This window comes from Bos mutus, chromosome 6 (genome assembly GCF_027580195.1).
Source record: "Bos mutus isolate GX-2022 chromosome 6, NWIPB_WYAK_1.1, whole genome shotgun sequence".
Lineage (NCBI taxonomy): Eukaryota > Metazoa > Chordata > Mammalia > Artiodactyla > Bovidae > Bos > Bos mutus.
Genome location: NC_091622.1, coordinates 5,473,012 through 5,491,616, shown reverse-complemented (window position 1 = coordinate 5,491,616; position 18,605 = coordinate 5,473,012). Strand labels below are relative to the sequence as shown.

At 42.9% G+C, this 18,605-nt stretch overlaps 1 protein-coding gene across 2 annotated transcripts in view; it reads right to left on the bottom strand.

Annotated features, from left to right (window-relative positions):
• LOC138988206 (uncharacterized) overlaps nt 1-18,605 on the bottom strand; it is a 55,381-nt gene that overhangs the window by 20,897 nt on the left and 15,879 nt on the right. For both annotated transcript variants that reach the window (XR_011464447.1, XM_070371930.1), the window contains exons 8-13: nt 14,048-14,223; nt 12,100-12,261; nt 8,612-8,721; nt 7,913-8,093; nt 6,578-6,716; nt 821-996 (exon numbers count right to left, since the gene is read on the bottom strand). Coding sequence is in view for 1 of the 2 variants with exons in the window: in XM_070371930.1 (XP_070228031.1) it covers nt 821-996; nt 6,578-6,716; nt 7,913-8,093; nt 8,612-8,721; nt 12,100-12,261; nt 14,048-14,223 (944 nt within the window). In the remaining variant the exon portion in view is untranslated. The remainder of the gene's footprint in view (nt 1-820; nt 997-6,577; nt 6,717-7,912; nt 8,094-8,611; nt 8,722-12,099; nt 12,262-14,047; nt 14,224-18,605) is intronic.

The following is an 18,605-nucleotide window of genomic DNA, read 5'->3' as shown; positions in this document are numbered from 1 at the left end:
CAGAGGATGCGTACTTTCTGCTTAAACACTTGAGTTCCATATCAAATCCCTGTGAGACATTTTGATTCATAAGGGGGAGTAGACTCAGCTGAAGGAGACTTGAGGAGACGAGGAGACATATGAGGATGAGGTGGACCCTCAGAGATTCTTACACACAGAGTCTGAAGGAAAGCTACGTGGTCAAAATAGCCTGGAGTTAAAACTCGCCTCCAGGACCTCCCCACCATTCTATGCAAAACAAGTACTCTGTCACCCGAAGGAAAAAATGGACATTGGGTTGATTTTGCCCAGCTCCCAGCCTGTCCCAGCCTCTGGCTGATCTCCAGAATTCCTTGCCGCAGCTGTTTAAGAGATAACTACTCTGAACAACCTTGCAGAAGAACAGGCCCCCTTAAGACAGGAGCTTTCCACATACGTGCCTCTATATACTTCCTCTTTTCTTGGGTAAGGGCAGCAGCTCACTAATCTGACTGCTGCACCTTCTCACCTCATAAAGGTGATCTGTAAAGGACTGCTGTCATTCTTTTTCTCAACCTCGCCTTCTCTAATTGCCTTAACTTACAGAGTCCATGTTAACTGGTCTGAGTTGGTATAGATGGGTCTTTGTTGAAATCAGCTGAATGGATGAGAGTATCTTTTCATCTTGTACTTGCCTTCTGACTCTGCAGTACCTAAATCAGATCTTATTCTTTGAAGTAATGTTATGAATCTTATCGGACAAAGCCAGACTTCTTCATTTGGGAGTAGATTTGGAAGAGAACACTTGGTCTCTCAGCACTCCCCTTCTCAGGAAGGTTACAGAAACCAAAATAAGACCTACCAGAATTGGGGTGGGCAGGGTGTCATTATCACATACATCCTCAAGAGGAGCTCCAAAGAGCTGTTTTGGCTTTGTGGGTGGTAGAGACGGGTGTTGGTTCTCCTTGCAGGTCCTGTCGATACAGCCAAAGGCCCAGTTTTTGAGAGAACTCTTCCTAACTGTCTTCTTGTCTGAAACTAATGTAGAAGAGAGATTTTCACTAGTAGTAGTTTAGCTTATTTAGCCTGATTTCCACCATTTACATTCAGCAGCATGTTCATGGCAGAGGCTGAAAGAGAGAAACTGAACCATTTGTTATATAGCATTCCCCTTATTCTAAAGCAGGCTAATTGCATCCTTGTGGTGTTAACATGTTCTTCTTGCCCATATTCTGCAAACCAGTAGTTAAACCTAGAGGCGTGATCAGACACAGGGTTGATTCTCCCTGTGACAGTATTCCCCAGACAGTGCTCTCTATTCCCTTTGCCCTGTGGCATGAGACACTTAACCTATAGTTACACAGGTTTCCTAATATTAAGTGTTATCAGTGGATTCTGGGTTCAGATCTCATTTGAAAGGCAAAATTATTTAATATTCAAATCAAGCAGCATTTGTAGGAAGTTTCCGTCCTCTGTTCAGTTACCTGTTTGGCTTTCTGAGTACCCAGTCATGCACAATTTTCTCCCTTGAAAAGAATCGCCTTTCACGAGATATCCTGCCTGACAGTGCTTATCAGTCAGCCTCTCGACCTCTCCTCTGGGAGGCCACACACCTCAGTCAGCTCCAAGGATGACTTCCTGCCCTCAGGGTCCTTGAGAAGTAGTCATTAATTGCAGACAATGTGGTAAGATTACAGGGGGCCAGTTTTTGTGTGTGTGACACCTTACTCAGCTAACCCAAAGATGAATTTTAACTACCAACAGCCCCTGTCAAAGGATTGTTTTTCAAAAAAGAGTGATCAGCAATGAAGAATTGAGTTCAAAGTGTCTCGTGTCCAGCTATGAATGTTTTCCTGATATTTCCTCAATAAACCTGCTTAATATTTCCTTAAATAACCTGCTTAAATAACCAGCTAAAGAAGTCAATTAGAGGAGCCCAGTTGTAGAAAAATAAACAGAAGAATTTAACCAAATCTTTTAAAATGCCCATCCACTTGTCTTTCGGAGACATAGTGAGTGCCGCACCATGTCCATTCAAGTGAGTGAACCACTTGTGGTGCTGGGTGAGAGAACCAGAAGGCTCCTATTCTGCCTCTTAATTGGATGAGTTACCTAAAACTCTTTGAGCGTCAGTTTGCTCAAATGTAACATAAATGATGCTACTTACACCTGACTGGACTACATAACATAATGTACTACCCAGCACAAGACATGGCACATAGCAGCCTTAATAAAGGTAATTTCCCTCCTTCAGAAGGCCTAAGGCAGCCTAGACATCAGTCGCCTCCCCCTAAGCAGACCGCACCCCCATTCTCCATTTGACTGTGTAGCCTCCAGAAGGTGTGCATTCCCGAAGGAATGCCATCACTTTGCCTTAGGCTCTTCCTGCCCTGACAGTCATACTACCATCATTTTAAAAGGAGATAATGAAGAAAGCAAATGCATTCTTAAATTCCGGAACAGATTCTCCTAATTAATATGTACAAACGTGAAAAGATACATGTTTATATGGGTTGAGTTGCTTTATGCACCCTGGTTTCCCTGCTCTTAACCTGATTCTTTTATTTCTAAACTACCCACAGGTATTCATGTATTTCAAATGTATTCCTTCATTGTTCAGCTTTAATAAGAATACTCTTAGGAAGAAAACTCTATCAGTTGGTACAAAGCTATATGGCCAGCTAGCCTATAAGCATAGATGGAAAGCAAAATAGACATTAAGGCCTACGCTTTTATTTTCGGGCCTAGATGGAGCTTTCGTAATGTACATGGGTTGGTGTTAGAGTTCTTGTGGGCTCTGTGACCAATAAGACTATATACTATAGCCACGAAAAGTATGGTGCTCAGTTGTTCAGTCGTGTCCAACTCTTGCGACCCCATGGACTATAGCCTGTCAGGCTCCTGTCCGTGGGACTTCCTGGATCATAATACTGGAGTGGGTTGCCAGGGACTGTGAAACAGGTTAACTTTACAACCTCATCTTTCTTAAACAATCCTGGCAAGATTTAGGTTAGTGTTTTTCCTCATGCTCAAATTAGGGTTTGAATGTTAAAAAATGAAATTGTGTAACTTTGTGGGTATAGAATAACAATTCTAAGAATACAAATACTTTAAGTAGAAATTCTATTCTGGCCCCAGTACTTGCTAAATTAGGAAGACATTTTCTTCAGAGAAAGAAATGTCAATGGGACAATACTGGAATGGTAGCAGGGATGATTGCAAGAGGAAAGACTTAAAAACAAACAGACACATAAGCATTCAGTCCAGTTCCATTTGCAACCTAGGTCTGAAACAGAATGGAAAGAGAGCTTGCTGTGGAGGTAGAATCCAGAGTTCACGTCTCAGAGGCGGTCCTAAGGTGGCGGAGAAATAGAACAGAAAGACGACTTTCTCCCCACAAATTCATCGAAAGAACATTGAATGCTGAGCAAATTCCAGAAAACAATTTCTGAATGCTGGCAGAGGACATCAGGGACCCAGAAAGGCAGCCCATTGTCTTTGAAAGGCGGTGGGACAAAATATAAAAGAGAAAAAGAGAGACAAATGAGGTAGGGACAGAGATCTGTCCTGGGACGGTAGTCTTAAAAGAGGAGAAGTTTCCCAACACTAGGAAACACTCTCATTGGCAGGTCAGTGGGGAGTTTTGGAATCTCAGAGGGTAACATAACGGGGAGGAAAAAGAAAGAAAGAAAGAAAGAAAAACCCAGATTGCGTGCTAACAACAACTTCCAGCAGGGAACTAGTCCAGACACTCACGATTGCCACCAGCAAGCGGGGGGCCTGAACAGGAAGGTGCGGGCTGCATTGCTTAGGGTAAGGGCCAGGCCTGAGTGCCCTGAGGGCAATCTGAGGGAGCTAATGTGAGATAGCAACCCAAATTGTGGGATAGCCAGAGAGAGAGAAAAAAAAAAAAACTGTCCTGTGAAAAGCCCTAATCTAAGGCACTTCCTGGCCCACTCACAGAGCAGAGGACTGAGAGAATACCAGAGCAGAGCTAGCTGGCTGTGCACTGACTCATCTCCCACCAGAGACAGGGAGGCAGGCGGGGGCAGCCAGAGCCTGAAAGGGGCAATCAATCTCAGCCCCAGAGAGGCATCCTCTACAAAACTGCAAGCAGGCTCCCATTTGCTAACCAAGACTTGTTGGGATACTGGGCGGTTGACATCCGCTGGGATGGTCGCAGCCAGAGATCAGCTCCCCAGAAGAGACACACGGCCCACCTGAGACGGGCAGGCCCTGCCAAACCAGCAAATTGAGCGGCTGGGATGGGGAGGTATAAGACACACCACACCTGGGGGGGTCACTGTGCTCGTTAAGCACCTGGTCGCCTGAGCTGCTCGGACATGGGAAGGGCACAAAACGCAGGTCCAACTGAGCCTGTGCCTTTGTGGAGTACCTGAGAACCTGAACCTGAACCTGAACGGCTTAGACCTGGGAAGTACACGCAACCCAGGGCCCACCTCAGACAGTTGCAGGCAGAGCAACCTGAGCCTGAGCAGTGTAAACTGGGAAAGCACACACACACGTGAGCGGGGCAAACCCAGTGCGGCCAGGACACTGTGAGCACACGCCAGGGATATTTGTTTGCAGTGCTCCTCCGTCACCACAGTACCACTGAGTAAGTGGGCCTAAATAAATGACCACCTTCGCCCCCCATGACTCAGGGCGGAAATTAGACACTGAAAAGACCAGCAAACAGAAGAAGTTAAAATAAACAGAGGGAAGCTCTGGAAAAGACAGGTGCAACAGATTAAAACGTTGGAGTTAGCACTGACTACAATGGAAGGGGCCTATAGATCTTGAGAAGTATAAGCTGGATAACGGAACTATCTGAAAGTGAACTAACCCCACACTGCCCACAACCACTCCAGAGAAATTCCTATGTATATTTTTACTATTATCATTAAAAAAAATTTTTTTTATGTCCTCTATTGCTTCTTTAATTTTAATTTTTATAACCTACTATTACCTTTCAAAAAAAGACCCTATTTTTAATGCAAACTTCATATATATATTTTATCATTTTTTGTTACTTTGTTTTTTTAATACTGTATTTGGGAGTCTCTAACCTTTACTGTAGACTTTTAATGTTTGCTTTTTGGTATTTGTTGTCAATTTTGTACATTTAAGAACCCAATCTTCACTGCCCATTTCTACTTGGGAGTTTGATCACTGCCTTGATTGCTCTCTCCCCCTTTTGACTCTCCTTTTTCTCCACCAGGTCGCCTCTATCTCCTCCCTCACCCTTTTCTTCCCTACCCACTCTGTGAATCTCTTTGTGTATTCCAGGCTGTGGAGAACACTTTGGGAACTGATTACTGGCTGGATCTGTCTCTCTCCTTTTGATTGCCTCTTTTCTTGTCCTGGTCACCTCTGTCTCCTTCTTCCTTCTCTTCTCTGTGTAACTGCATGAACCTCTCTGAGGGGTCCAAACTGTGGATAACACATAGGGAATTGGTTACTGGCTAGCGTGCTCTCTTCCGTTTTGATTCCCCCTCTTCTTCTCCTGGTCAACTCTATCTCCCTCCTCCTTATTCTCTTCTCCATCTAACTTGGTGAACCTCTCTGGGTTCCCTCACTGTGGAGAAGCTTTTCATCATTAACCTAGATGTTTTATCATCGATGCTGTACAGATAGAGAAGTCTTGAGGCTACTCTAAGAATAAGACTGAAAACCAGAGACAGGAGGCTTAAGTTCAAAACCTGAGAACACCAGAGAGCTCCTGACTCCAGGGAACATTAATGGACAAGAGCTCATCCAAAAGCCTCCATACCTACACTGAAACCAAGCACCACCCAAGAGCCAACAAGTTCCAGAGCAAGACATACAACGCAAATTCTCCAACAACGCAGGAACATAGCCCTGAGCTTCAATATACAGGCTGCCCAAATTCACACCAAACCCATAGACATCTCAAAACTCACTACTGGACACTTCATTGCACTCTGGAGAGAAGTCCAGCTCCACCCACCAGAACAGGGACGCAAGGTTCCCTAAACAGGAAACCTTGACAAGCCACTCATACAACCCCACCCACAGTGAGGAACCTCCACAATAAAGAGGAACCACAAGCTGCCAGAATACAGAAAGGCCACCCCAAATACAGCAATCTAACTGATGCTGAAGCTGAAACTCCAATGTTTTGGTCACCTGATGTAAAGAACTGACTCATTGGAAAAGACCCTGATGCTGGGAAAGATTGAAGGCAGGAGGAGAAGGGGACGAGAGAGGATGAGATGGTTGGATGGCATCACCAATTCAAAGGATATGAGTTTGAGTAAGCTCTGGGAGTTGGTGATGGACAGGGAGGCCTGGCACACTGCAGTCCTCGACCCCAAGGACTTGGGGTCACTGTAGTCCTTGGGGTCACAAAGAGTCGGACACGACTGAGCAACTGAACTGAACTCAACGAATCGTGATGTCTCCTAAAGCTGTACTAGTTGCTTCTTGAAATCAGAACAGTCTTATCCTTGCTTTGATCTCACAAGTGGGAAACTTCCCATGTCTTGGAGCAGATGGAAATTACTGCCCTTAGAATGTGCTTTGGGCTCTAGGATCTCCCACTGACCCCTGGAACTTGCTGTCTTTGGCATCAAAGCCAGTTACATTATTCACGTACCTGCAACCTTCTCACTGTTATCGGTAATATCAGTGATATCACTGTTATCAGAACTCACTGACGTCTCTCCAAAGAGACAAGTGATATCTTCTCCAAATATCTTGAGACAGTTTTCAATGAGAAATTGTATGAAAGAAACCTGTAACACGAGGGGGCAAAAAAAAATATTACTCTACATATGGTGTAATAGTAAATCACATTTCATCCATGAATCTTGGCTCTAACCAAAAATGCAAATGAAATCTGAGAAAAAAATCAGACTTGACTAAAAATATATAAATATATTATATATACATCAGCTTTTTTTCTAAGACATAACTCCTACTTTAAAGAGTAGTTTGGGCTCAAATTTTAAAATTCTTTTTTTAGTCAGTGGGCTAAAGTTATAATATGAAGCCTGGTTTAATAGCTAAAATTTTGTAATGATGGTTAACATGCTTAAAACTAGGATGATTTTTAAGTATCCCATAGGAGGATGTGGGACAAAAAAAAATATTCTCTTATTAAGTTTTATTTATTTTTAAGAAAATTTTTTTTAGTTTTCTTGAGATAGATTTTTTATATCTCATATTATTAAAATTTATAAAGTATCGAATACAACACCAATTGTGAATTTCACTTCAGTGAAGAAATATCTGAAACTTGGGTAGCAGAGGTTTCTGTGTTGGCCAGGGGGGGTTTGTGAAGGAACAAAGCATCTGGAGAGAAAACATGTCTGTCTGTTTTACCACATTCCCTTGCCTCACACTTGCTGTCCAGGGGAGCTTGGAGAAGAGCTGTGATCTTATTAGGCATGTTGTGGCTCTCTTAGGATGTTCTGAAATATTTTACTAGCTTCCTCATCCTCAGGCAGAGACACAAGAGAAGCCAAGTATTTTCCTGAATGATCCACAGCTGGCAGAGTGCGGCCAGTATGTGTGGAGCCTCAGGTGCTCATATTGCCCAGGCCGCTAAGATGTGCAGACAGTGACCAGATGTATTGGGTGTCATCATTGTGTAATGACGAAATCATAGTTTGGGGCCTGTACACCCTCAGTGATTAGGCTGAGAGTTGAACCTTGGCTCTCTGATTCCAAAGCCAGGTTCTTTTCTATCATATCATCCTACTCTTACCTCTCTATCGTTTAGTCTCTTGGATGGCAAAGGGGAAGTGAGTCAACTGTTCTCAGTTATAATACACCTTCCCATGCCCAACCAGAGTAGGACTCTGCCACTCCAAGGCAGTGTAATTAAAATGTGCACTTAAAAACTGGTTCATCAGAGTTAATACTACAGACTTCAGGTTCAAGATGGGGACTCTGCTCCGCAAGGCATAAAAATGAGAGATCTCGTTACCTGTTTGGTGAAGTTTTCTGAGCTGCCAGAATTAGACAGACAAAGCATGCTTGGGGTTATACACACTGATAAATTATAAGCTGTCATCTGATTGGATGAGGATGGTTGCTCAATGTTGTAAAAAAGTCCAAAATGGTATTGCGGAAAAATTACATTGGCTCTCGGCAGCTGGACTAGTTGCCTAAGGACAGAAAACACACTTATAAATACAGCGAGTCATTTTGCTTAGTAAGTGGAAATACAGAGAACAAAGTACTTCTTTTTATACCATGTACACAGTCCATTCTCACAGTTCCAGGCATGAAAGCATACAAAAATGTTTCACTGAATTTAATTCCTGAACCAGGTAAGACCTACTCTGGTTAGTTATGTGTTTGTATTTAAGATCATACCACTGGCGGATTGGTTCTTTATCATCTCATTTTAGAACAGCGGATTCATCTCCAACAGTTTCAGGTGTTCAGAAGGTGTAAAATGGTCATGCATTCCATGTTAATAAGATTAGGAGAAAAACACCAATTACAGTGTCACCAAAAGGCATGCATCTCTCTTCAAACTGGCTTCCATGGGCATGATCAAGTGAAACCCCGTGATACTGATCATTATTTTGGAGGACACAGCTGTAAACTATAAGCTAATATTTTCCTAAGAGTATGTTGGTTGTATTTTCTCTGAGTTGAGTAATTATGGCATCATTACCTCTGGGTTACGGTTGTTTTGTCCTCTTCGTTCCCTTGATCAATAACATCAAGCCATTTATCGTAGGCACTGGATGAAAATATGCTTCCTTGGATATTTTGAAGAAAATCCTTATATAGATCAAAAAGTATATATTATTCTTAGGATAAATTCAATGAAGAAATTGCAAAGAAAATATTTAGTGGAAAAATTCAATTCAGTCCACAATTCCTTCACAGCCACGCAGACTGATTCACACAGAGTTTGGCTGTCATTCTCCACAGCATTGCACACCCAGAAGTACTGGTTGGATTTTCCCCAACTAAAATTAGAAGCATAAAAGCAGGGTCTGGGCTGTAGTGAGAATGAAGCTAAAGCTCCTTCTATTGCCTGGAACTTGTCTCTGTGTACATGTTAACACATTAGTACAAACTGGCAAGGCCTGCTGATAACTGATCCTAAATCCTATTAGTTTCTTGAAAAGAAATGCACATGCCCATTTTGTTTGTTTACTTCAGACACATGCTTGCTTGTGATTCAAGAAAGAGAAGTTCTGAAATAAAACAAACAAAATTACACCCCTACATGCTCTTATACACATATTAAGAGAAAACCTGAAGTATGTGTGCTCTTTGGGAAAAAGCTAGTATTGAAATAGCTTCAATCTTTTTCTTAAAAAAAAAAAAAAAAAAATATAAAAGTTCAGTTCTACAGACTTTTAAGCAGCAGGTGTTAGAAATAAATCAAAAGACCCAAAGGTAAACTACATGTTACCCTTACAACTCTTTGAATTCAATATATCCACCCAGAGAGAAAACTGAAAATTTAGATACATTGCAACTTGACACCTGTGGGATAGAATATGCAAATGTCAGCTTCCTAAGTGGAGGCCTGCAAACTTTATCCTGATGACCAAGTCTTAATATCGGAGAATGGGGCCTATTAAAATGGATGAAATTGTAACCTGTTGTGCAAGACTGAGGGGAAATGATGGCATTGCCTTGCCAGTTTCAAAGGCACAACTTGCTTCCACTGGTCTTAATATACAGCCTGACTTCTCTTAATAGTATCTTCTTTACGCAGTGTTTCTAAGCCAACTATCATGATTACAATCCTGTTAGTGTTCGCTTGTTTCAGTACTTATTGAGCTGCTGTTTGTGTCAGGCACTCTCTTGAGTACTGAGGATAGAGTATGAAGATAATGTACAAAGTCTCAGTCCTCTCATACTTTTTCTTGGAATTGGTATAGAGTACCCAATGCTGGTCATCAGGGTTTCACTATGCTTCTTATGGAGTGTCCGCAGTACATTTGGAAGGAGGAAGCACTCCATTTGAGTTCAGCCATTCAGTCCTGTCCTACTCTTTCCTACCCCATGGACTGCACACCAGGCTTTCCTGTCCATCAGCAACACCTGGGTCTTGTTCAAATTCACATCCATGGAGTTGGTGATGCCATTCAACCACGTCATCTGGCTTTGGCTTCTGGGAGTCTGGGAGTGTGCAGCAGGGCCTTTGCCTTGTGTACCAAACTACATGCACTTGGAGTGTGTCTCTTCTCTCTCCTGAACCCTGTGCTGTAGAATCGATTGGTGAGACTGAGTATGGTTAAGCCAGGACATGACTCATGCAGAATATGCCATGGTATTTGCTATTGGACCACTGTTTATACACAGTTTAATGACAAACTCAATGTGGTTCTGACTATATATTCATTTCTGATTTACACCAACTCCATGGTTGCTTTGACATATGGTATTCTCAAGGCCAAAGTTGCAAGGTTTGATTCCCCACCAAGATCAATCAACTTTAGGAAGAGAAAACTTTGGGACTGCTTAAGACCTGTACCCATAAGTTGCCACCCTCTTACTAGTCTTACTAGCTTACAGCATGGAAACAGGCAAGAGCCTAGTAACACTTGCTCAAAAGTGAAAAATCAGTTCCAAGTGTGCACCTTTTAGAGGGTAGCACTCTACTTGCTATTTGCACACCTAGTGTGTATTATTATGGGTCAAGTGTAGTAGGGGGGTCAACTCTAAATCATACCTGCACTGTTGCTACTTTCATACAATCAACATTAATAGGGGACAAGGAAACACCATATGTTATTTGGTTTCTAAGATAATTTTAATAACCTGTCTGTAGTTATTACTACATCAATATATTTTTTTCATCATAGCTGCTAACAAGTACCAAGATGGATTGATTAATTTTTTTTTTTCTGTTGTATTATCGCCCTGGTAAAAATTTAACTACACACTTGTGATTTAGCTGTATCAGTTCAAACTCAGTCTATTTTTTTTTATAAATCTATTGAATTTTGCAAAATTCCAAACAGATTTTGATTGTTGCACTCCCTTTGAAAATAAGATTTATAAGATTAGGCATGTAGTAAAACTGGTTACCATGTAACTGTAACCTTGGGTGGTGGGCTAAACTGACAAGTGTTAACAAAGCCCATTAAAGATGGTAAGGGAGATAAAAGGAGGAAAAAGGAGGAGTAAATGGTGGCATCATCCCTACACTAATTTTTTTCAAGTAAAAGGCATTGAGACACGGGGGAAGCAAGGATGATGAAGTGATCAGAGATTTTGGTGGCCTCACTAAGCGTTTTTTGATTCATTGTAAGACAAATGGGCTTCCCAGGTGGTGCTAGTGGGAAAAAACCTGCCTGCCAATGCAGGAGATGCAAGAGATGCAGGTTCGATGCCTGGCAGGAAGATCCCCTGGAGAAGGGTATGGCAACCCACTCTAGTATTCTTGCGTGGAGGATTCCATGGATAGAGGAGTCTGCTGGGCTACAGTCAATGGGATCACAGAGAGTCGGCTGTTACGAGGCGACTAACACACACACACACACACACACAAACACACACACTAAACACACGAATTTACCATAGTGAGTAAACATCTGTCCTGCATCCATGCTAAGTTGCTCCAGCCGTGTCCAATTCTGTGCCACCTCATGGACTATAGCCTGCCAGACTCCACTGTCCATGGGATTCTCCAGGCAACCATACTGGAGTCGTATGCCAGTCCCTGTTCCAGGGGATCCTGGAAACCCAGGGATGGAACCCAGGTTTCCTGCATTGAAGGCGGATTCTTTACTGTCTGAGCCACCTGGGAAGTTACTTCTGTTAACTGTTTCCAAAAGCTTCATATGAATTTTATTTTGGAAATTGGCCTTCATTAGGAAGGTGATGAGGAAGTCATCCAAAGCAGGAAGCTTGTTTTGGTAAACACTCAATGTGTAGGTGGGTCTTTTGACGTATATTGTTATTCTTTTGCATGGAGTGTTCCGGAGTCAAGATGTGCAATGAAAAAGGAAAATATCTAATGTATGGGGCGTATAACATTTGCGGTACCTTCCTTCAGTTTTGCCTTGTGAAGTGTTTTTCACTTTTCAGATCCTTCCTCTCTTATGCCTATTAGGTTTCTTGGGCATTCATAATGAAGACCAGTCATATAGCTTCAGATTTACTGTGTGTGGATGATGCTCAAACTATCCTTACCTTTAAGACCGACGATATCACAAGCACTGGTTCCTCATTCAAGTTCACTGTGTCTCCACAGTTTAGTTTCTTCTGTAGGGCTCTGCATGATTTTATACTGGCTGATTTTCTGAAGATGCCTTCTGTGAACGACCCTTTTTGATTGACAAAGGAAAGCATATCCTATAGGGAAGGAAAGAAAAGAAAACTGTGGGACATTTCATGTCTAGAAGCCCAGAGCACAAGCTTGCTCCTGTTTTGACAGAGCTGTGGTATATGAGGGTACAGTTCTAGAACAGCACCGAAGTCAATTTGAAATTTTTTCTTCAGTGTCTCTAAATATATTTTCGACCCAACAATCGATCTGACTTTCATACACTGAAACATTGTAAACACTTGTGTAATCAGATTTTCCGTTTCAGTGAATTTACTGTGTTAAACGTCTCTGCTTTGAGGCCTTTGTAGATTCACCCTCTCCTTCTTCACCGCTCCTTTCTCTTTATTCCCTATTATAGATGCTCTTCCCTAAGTGTGGAAATCTTTTTTTGCCATATGCATGCTCCATTTGTTTCTTCCCCTTCCAGGGACTGTCCACCCCATTCAGTCCTGTTTCCTGTATTCCCTCCCCTCAAAATCAGGCTCAATACGTCTCTCCTCCTTCTCCGATGACATTCCTGTCTCATCAGCCTTTCTAGTTCCTTTTCCTGTATTTTCATGTCCTCTGCTGTCTGCAGAGTTAGAGAGACAACAGATATTGGAGCCAGGTTTTTCAAGGAATGTGGAATCTGTTATGCCAGTCATCCACTGTGTGACTTTGGGCATAGCACATACTTGGGTGAGGCTCTTTTGTTTTCATTGATGAAGTGGGGGTGATGATAGTCATGGCTACCCCCTAAATTTTCTGTGAAAGACGCAAGGTCTGGGGTAGTAGCTAGCACGTAGCTAGTATGATGAATTTCTTCATATATACCATAAAATTCCCTGCATCTAGTGTAGTGCTTGGAGAGATAGTGGACAGTGGACAAGAGTTAATGCTTACAGTTCAATACACTAATTTGATATAGCAGAGTCCGAACTCTGTGACTCTCTTTGACACCTTCTGTCAGGAGCAAATGATTCATCTTTGCCAGAGGATGCGTACTTTATGCTTAAACACTTGAGTTGCAAATCAAATCCCTGTGAGACATTTTGCATCATAAGGGGGAGTAGACTCAGCTGAAGGAGACTTGAGACTCGTGTGGACTTCAAGGGAGGAGACGACGAGACATATGAGGATGAGGTGGACTCTCAGAGATTCTTACACACAGAGTCTGAAGGAAAGCTACGCGGTCAAAATAGCCTGGAGTTAAAACTCGCCTCCAGGACCTCCCCACCATTCTATGCAAAACAAGCACTCTGTCACCCGAAGGAAAAAATGGACATTGGGTTGATTTTGCCCAGCTCCCAGCCTGTCCCAGCCTCTGGCTGATCTCCACAATTCCTTGCCACAGCTGTTTAAGAGATAACTACTCTGAACAACCTTGCAGAAGAACAGGTCCCCTTAAGACTGGAGCTTTCCACATACGTGCCTCTATATACTTCCTCTTTTCTTGGGTAAGGGCAGCAGCTCACTAATCTGACTGCTGCCCCTTCTCACCTCATAAAGGCGATCTGTAAAGGACTGCTCTCACTCTTTTCCTCAACCTCGCCTTCTCTAACTGCCTTAACTTACAGGGTCCATGTTAACTGGTCTGAGCTGGTATAGATGGGTCTTTGTTGAAATCAGCGGAATGGATGAGAGTATCTTTTCATCTTGTACTTGCCTTCTGACTCTGCAGTACCTAAATCAGATCTTATTCTTTGAAGTAATGTTATGAATCTTATCGGACAAAGCCAGACTTCTTCATTTGGGAGTAGATTTGGAAGAGAACACTTGGTCTCTCAGCACTCCCCTTCTCAGGAAGGTTACAGAAACCAAAATAAGACCTACCAGAATTGGGGTGGGCAGGGTGTCATTATCACATACATCCTCAAGAGGAGCTCCAAAGAGCTGTTTTGGCTTTGTGGGTGGTAGACATGGGTGTTGGTTCTCCTCGCGGGTCCTGGAGATACAGCCAAAGGCCCAGTTTTTGAGAGAACTCTTCCTAACTGTCTTCTTGTCTGAAACTAATGTAGAAGAGAGATTTTCACTAGTAGTAGTTTAGCTTATTTAGCCTGATTTCCACCATTTACATTCAGCAGCATGTTCATGGCAGAGGCTGAAAGAGAGAAACTGAACCATTTGTTATATAGCATTCCCCTTATTCTAAAGCAGGCTAATTGCATCCTTGTGGTGTTAACATGTTCTTCTTGCCCATATTCTGCAAACCAGTAGTTAAACCTAGAGGCGTGATCAGACACAGGGTTGATTCTCCCTGTGACAGTATTCCCCAGACAGTGCTCTCTATTCCCTTTGCCCTGTGGCATGAGACACTTAACCTATAGTTACACAAGTTTCCTAATATTAAGTGTTATCAGTGGATTCTGGGTTCAGATCTCATTTGAAAGGCAAAATTATTTAATATTCAAATCAAGCAGCATTTGTAGGAAGTTTCCGTCCTCTGTTCAGTTACCTGTTTGGCTTTCTGAGTACCCCGTCATGCACAATTTTCTCCCTTGAAAAGAATCGCCTTTCACGAGATATCCTGCCTGACAGTGCTTATCAGTCAGCCTCTCGACCTCTCCTCTGGGAGGCCACACACCTCAGTCAGCTCAAAGGATGACTTCCTGCCCTCAGGGTCCTTGAGAAGTAGTCATTAATTGCAGACAATGTGGTAAGATTACAGGGGGCCAGTTTTTGTGTGTGTGACACCTTACTCAGCTAACCCAAAGATGAATTTTAACTACCAACAGCCCCTGTCAAAGGATTGTTTTTCAAAAAAGAGTGATCAGCAATGAAGAATTGAGTTCAAAGTGTCTCGTGTCCAGCTATGAATGTTTTCCTGATATTTCCTCAATAAACCTGCTTAATATTTCCTTAAATAACCTGCTTAAATAACCAGCTAAAGAAGTCAATTAGAGGAGCCCAGTTGTAGAAAAATAAACAGAAGAATTTAACCAAATCTTTTAAAATGCCCATCCACTTGTCTTTCGGAGACATAGTGAGTGCCGCACCATGTCCATTCAAGTGAGTGAACCACTTGTGGTGCTGGGTGAGAGAACCAGAAGGCTCCTATTCTGCCTCTTAATTGGATGAGTTACCTAAAAGTCTTTGAGCGTCAGTTTGCTCAAATGTAACATAAATGATGCTACTTACACCTGACTGGACTACATAACATAATGTACTACCCAGCACAAGACATGGCACATAGCAGCCTTAATAAAGGTAATTTCCCTCCTTCAGAAGGCCTAAGGCAGCCTAGACATCAGTCGCCTCCCCCTAAGCAGACCGCACCCCATTCTCCATTTGACTGTGTAGCCTCCAGAAGGTGTGCATTCCCGAAGGAATGCCATCACTTTGCCTTAGGCTCTTCCTGCCCTGACAGTCATACTACCATCATTTTAAAAGGAGATAATGAAGAAAGCAAATGCATTCTTAAATTCAGGAACAGATTCTCCTAATTAATATGTACAAACGTGAAAAGATACATGTTTATATGGGTTGAGTTGCTTTATGCACCCTGGTTTCCCTACTCTTAACCTGATTCTTTTATTTCTAAACTACCCACAGGTATTCATGTATTTCAAATGTATTCCTTCATTGTTCAGCTTTAATAAGAATACTCTTAGGAAGAAAACTCTATCAGTTGGTACAAAGCTATATGGCCAGCTAGCCTATAAGCATAGATGGAAAGCAAAATAGACATTAAGGCCTACGCTTTTATTTTCAGGCCTAGATGGAGCTTTAATGTACATGGTTGTTGTGTTAGAGTTCTTGTTCTTGGGCTCTGTGACCAATAAGACTATATACTATAGCCACGAAAAGTATGGTGCTCAGTTGTTCAGTCGTGTCCAACTCTTGCGACCCCATGGACTATAGCCTGTCAGGCTCCTGTCCGTGGGACTTCCTGGATCATAATACTGGAGTGGGTTGCCAGGGACTGTGAAACAGGTTAACTTTACAACCTCATCTTTCTTAAACAATCAATCCTGGATTTAGGTTAGTGTTTTTCCTCATGCTCAAATTAGGGTTTGAATGTTAAAAAAATGAAATTGTGTAACTTTGTGGGTATAGAATAACAATTCTAAGAATACAAATACTTTAAGTAGAAATTCTATTCTGGCCCCAGTACTTGCTAAATTAGGAAGACATTTTCTTCAGAGAAAGAAATGTCAATGGGACAATACTGGAATGGTAGCAGGGATGATTGCAAGGGGAAAGACTTAAAAACAAACAGACACATAAGCATTCAGTCCAGTTCCATTTGCAACCTAGGTCTGAAACAGAATGGAAAGAGAGCTTGCTGTGGAGGTAGAATCCAGAGTTCACGTCTCAGAGGCGGTCCTAAGGTGGCGGAGAAATAGAACAGAAAGACGACTTTCTCCCCACAAATTCATCGAAAAAGAACATTGAATGCTGAGCAAATTCCAGAAAACAATTTCTGAATGCTGGCAGAGGACATCAGGGACCCAGAAAGGCAGCCCATTGTCTTTGAAAGGCGGTGGGACAAAATATAAAAGAGAAAAAGAGAGACAAATGAGGTAGGGACAGAGATCTGTCCTGGGACGGTAGTCTTAAAAGAGGAGAAGTTTCCCAACACTAGGAAACACTCTCATTGGCAGGTCAGTGGGGTTTTTGAATCTCAGAGGGTAACATAACGGGGAGGAAAAAGAAAGAAAGAAAGAAAGAAAGAAACCCCACAGATTGCGTGCCTAACAACAACTTCCAGCAGGGAACTAGTCCAGACACTCACGATTGCCACCAGCAAGCGGGGGGCCTGAACAGGAAGGTGCGGGCTGCATTGCTTAGGGTAAGGGCCAGGCCTGAGTGCCCTGAGGGCAATCTGAGGGAGCTAATGTGAGATAGCAACCCAAATTGTGGGATAGCCAGACAGAGAGAAAAAAAAAAATCCTGTGAAAAGCCCTAATCTAAGGCACTTCCTGGCCCACTCACAGAGCAGAGGACTGAGAGAATACCAGAGCAGAGCTAGCTGGCTGTGCACTGACTCATCTCCCACCAGAGACAGGGAGGCAGGCGGGGGCAGCCAGAGCCTGAAAGGGGCAATCTCAGCCCCAGAGAGGCATCCTCTACAAAACTGCAAGCAGGCTCCCATTTGCTAACCAAGACTTGTTGGGATACTGGGCGGTTGACATCCGCTGGGATGGTCGCAGCCAGAGATCAGCTCCCCAGAAGAGACACACGGCCCACCTGAGACGGGCAGGCCTGCTGCCAACCAGCAAATTGAGCGGCTGGGATGGGGAGGTATAAGACACACCACACCTGGGGGGGGTGCTCGTTAAGCACCTGGTCGCCTGAGCTGCTCGGACATGGGAAGGGCACAAAACGCAGGTCCAACTGAGCCTGTGCCTTTGTGGAGTACCTGAGAACCTGAACCTGAACCTGAACGGCTTAGACCTGGGAAGTACACGCAACCCAGGGCCCACCTCAGACAGTTGCAGGCAGAGCAACCTGAGCCTGAGCAGTGTAAACTGGGAAAGCACACACACCGTGAGCGGGGGCAAACCCAGTGCGGCCAGGACACTGTGAGCACACGCCAGGGATATTTGTTTGCAGTGCTCCTCCGTCACCACAGTACCACTGAGTAAGTGGGCCTAAATAAGTGACCACCTTCGCCCCCATGACTCAGGGCGGAAATTAGACACTGAAAAGACCAGCAAACAGAAGAAGTTAAAATAAACAGAGGGAAGCGCTCTGGAAAAGACAGGTGCAACAGATTAAAACGTTGGAGTTAGCACTGACTACAATGGAAGGGGCCTATAGATCTTGAGAAGTATAAGCTGGATAACGGAACTATCTGAAAGTGAACTAACCCCACACTGCCCACAACCACTCCAGAGAAATTCCTATGTATATTTTTACTATTATCATTAAAAAAAATTTTTTTTATGTCCTCTATTGCTTCTTTAATTTTAATTTTTATAACCTACTATTACCTTTCAAAAAAAGACCCTATTTTTAATGCAAACTTCATATATATATTTTATCATTTTTTGTTACTTTGTTTTTTTTTACTGTGTATTTGGGAGTCTCTAACCTTTACTGTAGACTTTTAATGTTTGCTTTTTGGTATTTGTTGTCAATTTTGTACATTTAAGAACCCAATCTTCACTGCCCATTTCTACTTGGGAGTTTGATCACTGCCTTGATTGCTCTCTCCCCCCCTTTGACTCTCCTTTTTTCCACCAGGTCGCCTCTATCTCCTCCCTCACCCTTTTCTTCCCTACCCACTCTGTGAATCTCTTTGTGTATTCCAGGCTGTGGAGAACACTTTGGGAACTGATTACTGGCTGGATCTGTCTCTCTCCTTTTGATTGCCTCTTTTCTTGTCCTGGTCACCTCTGTCTCCTTCTTCCTTCTCTTCTCTGTCTGTGTAACTGCATGAACCTCT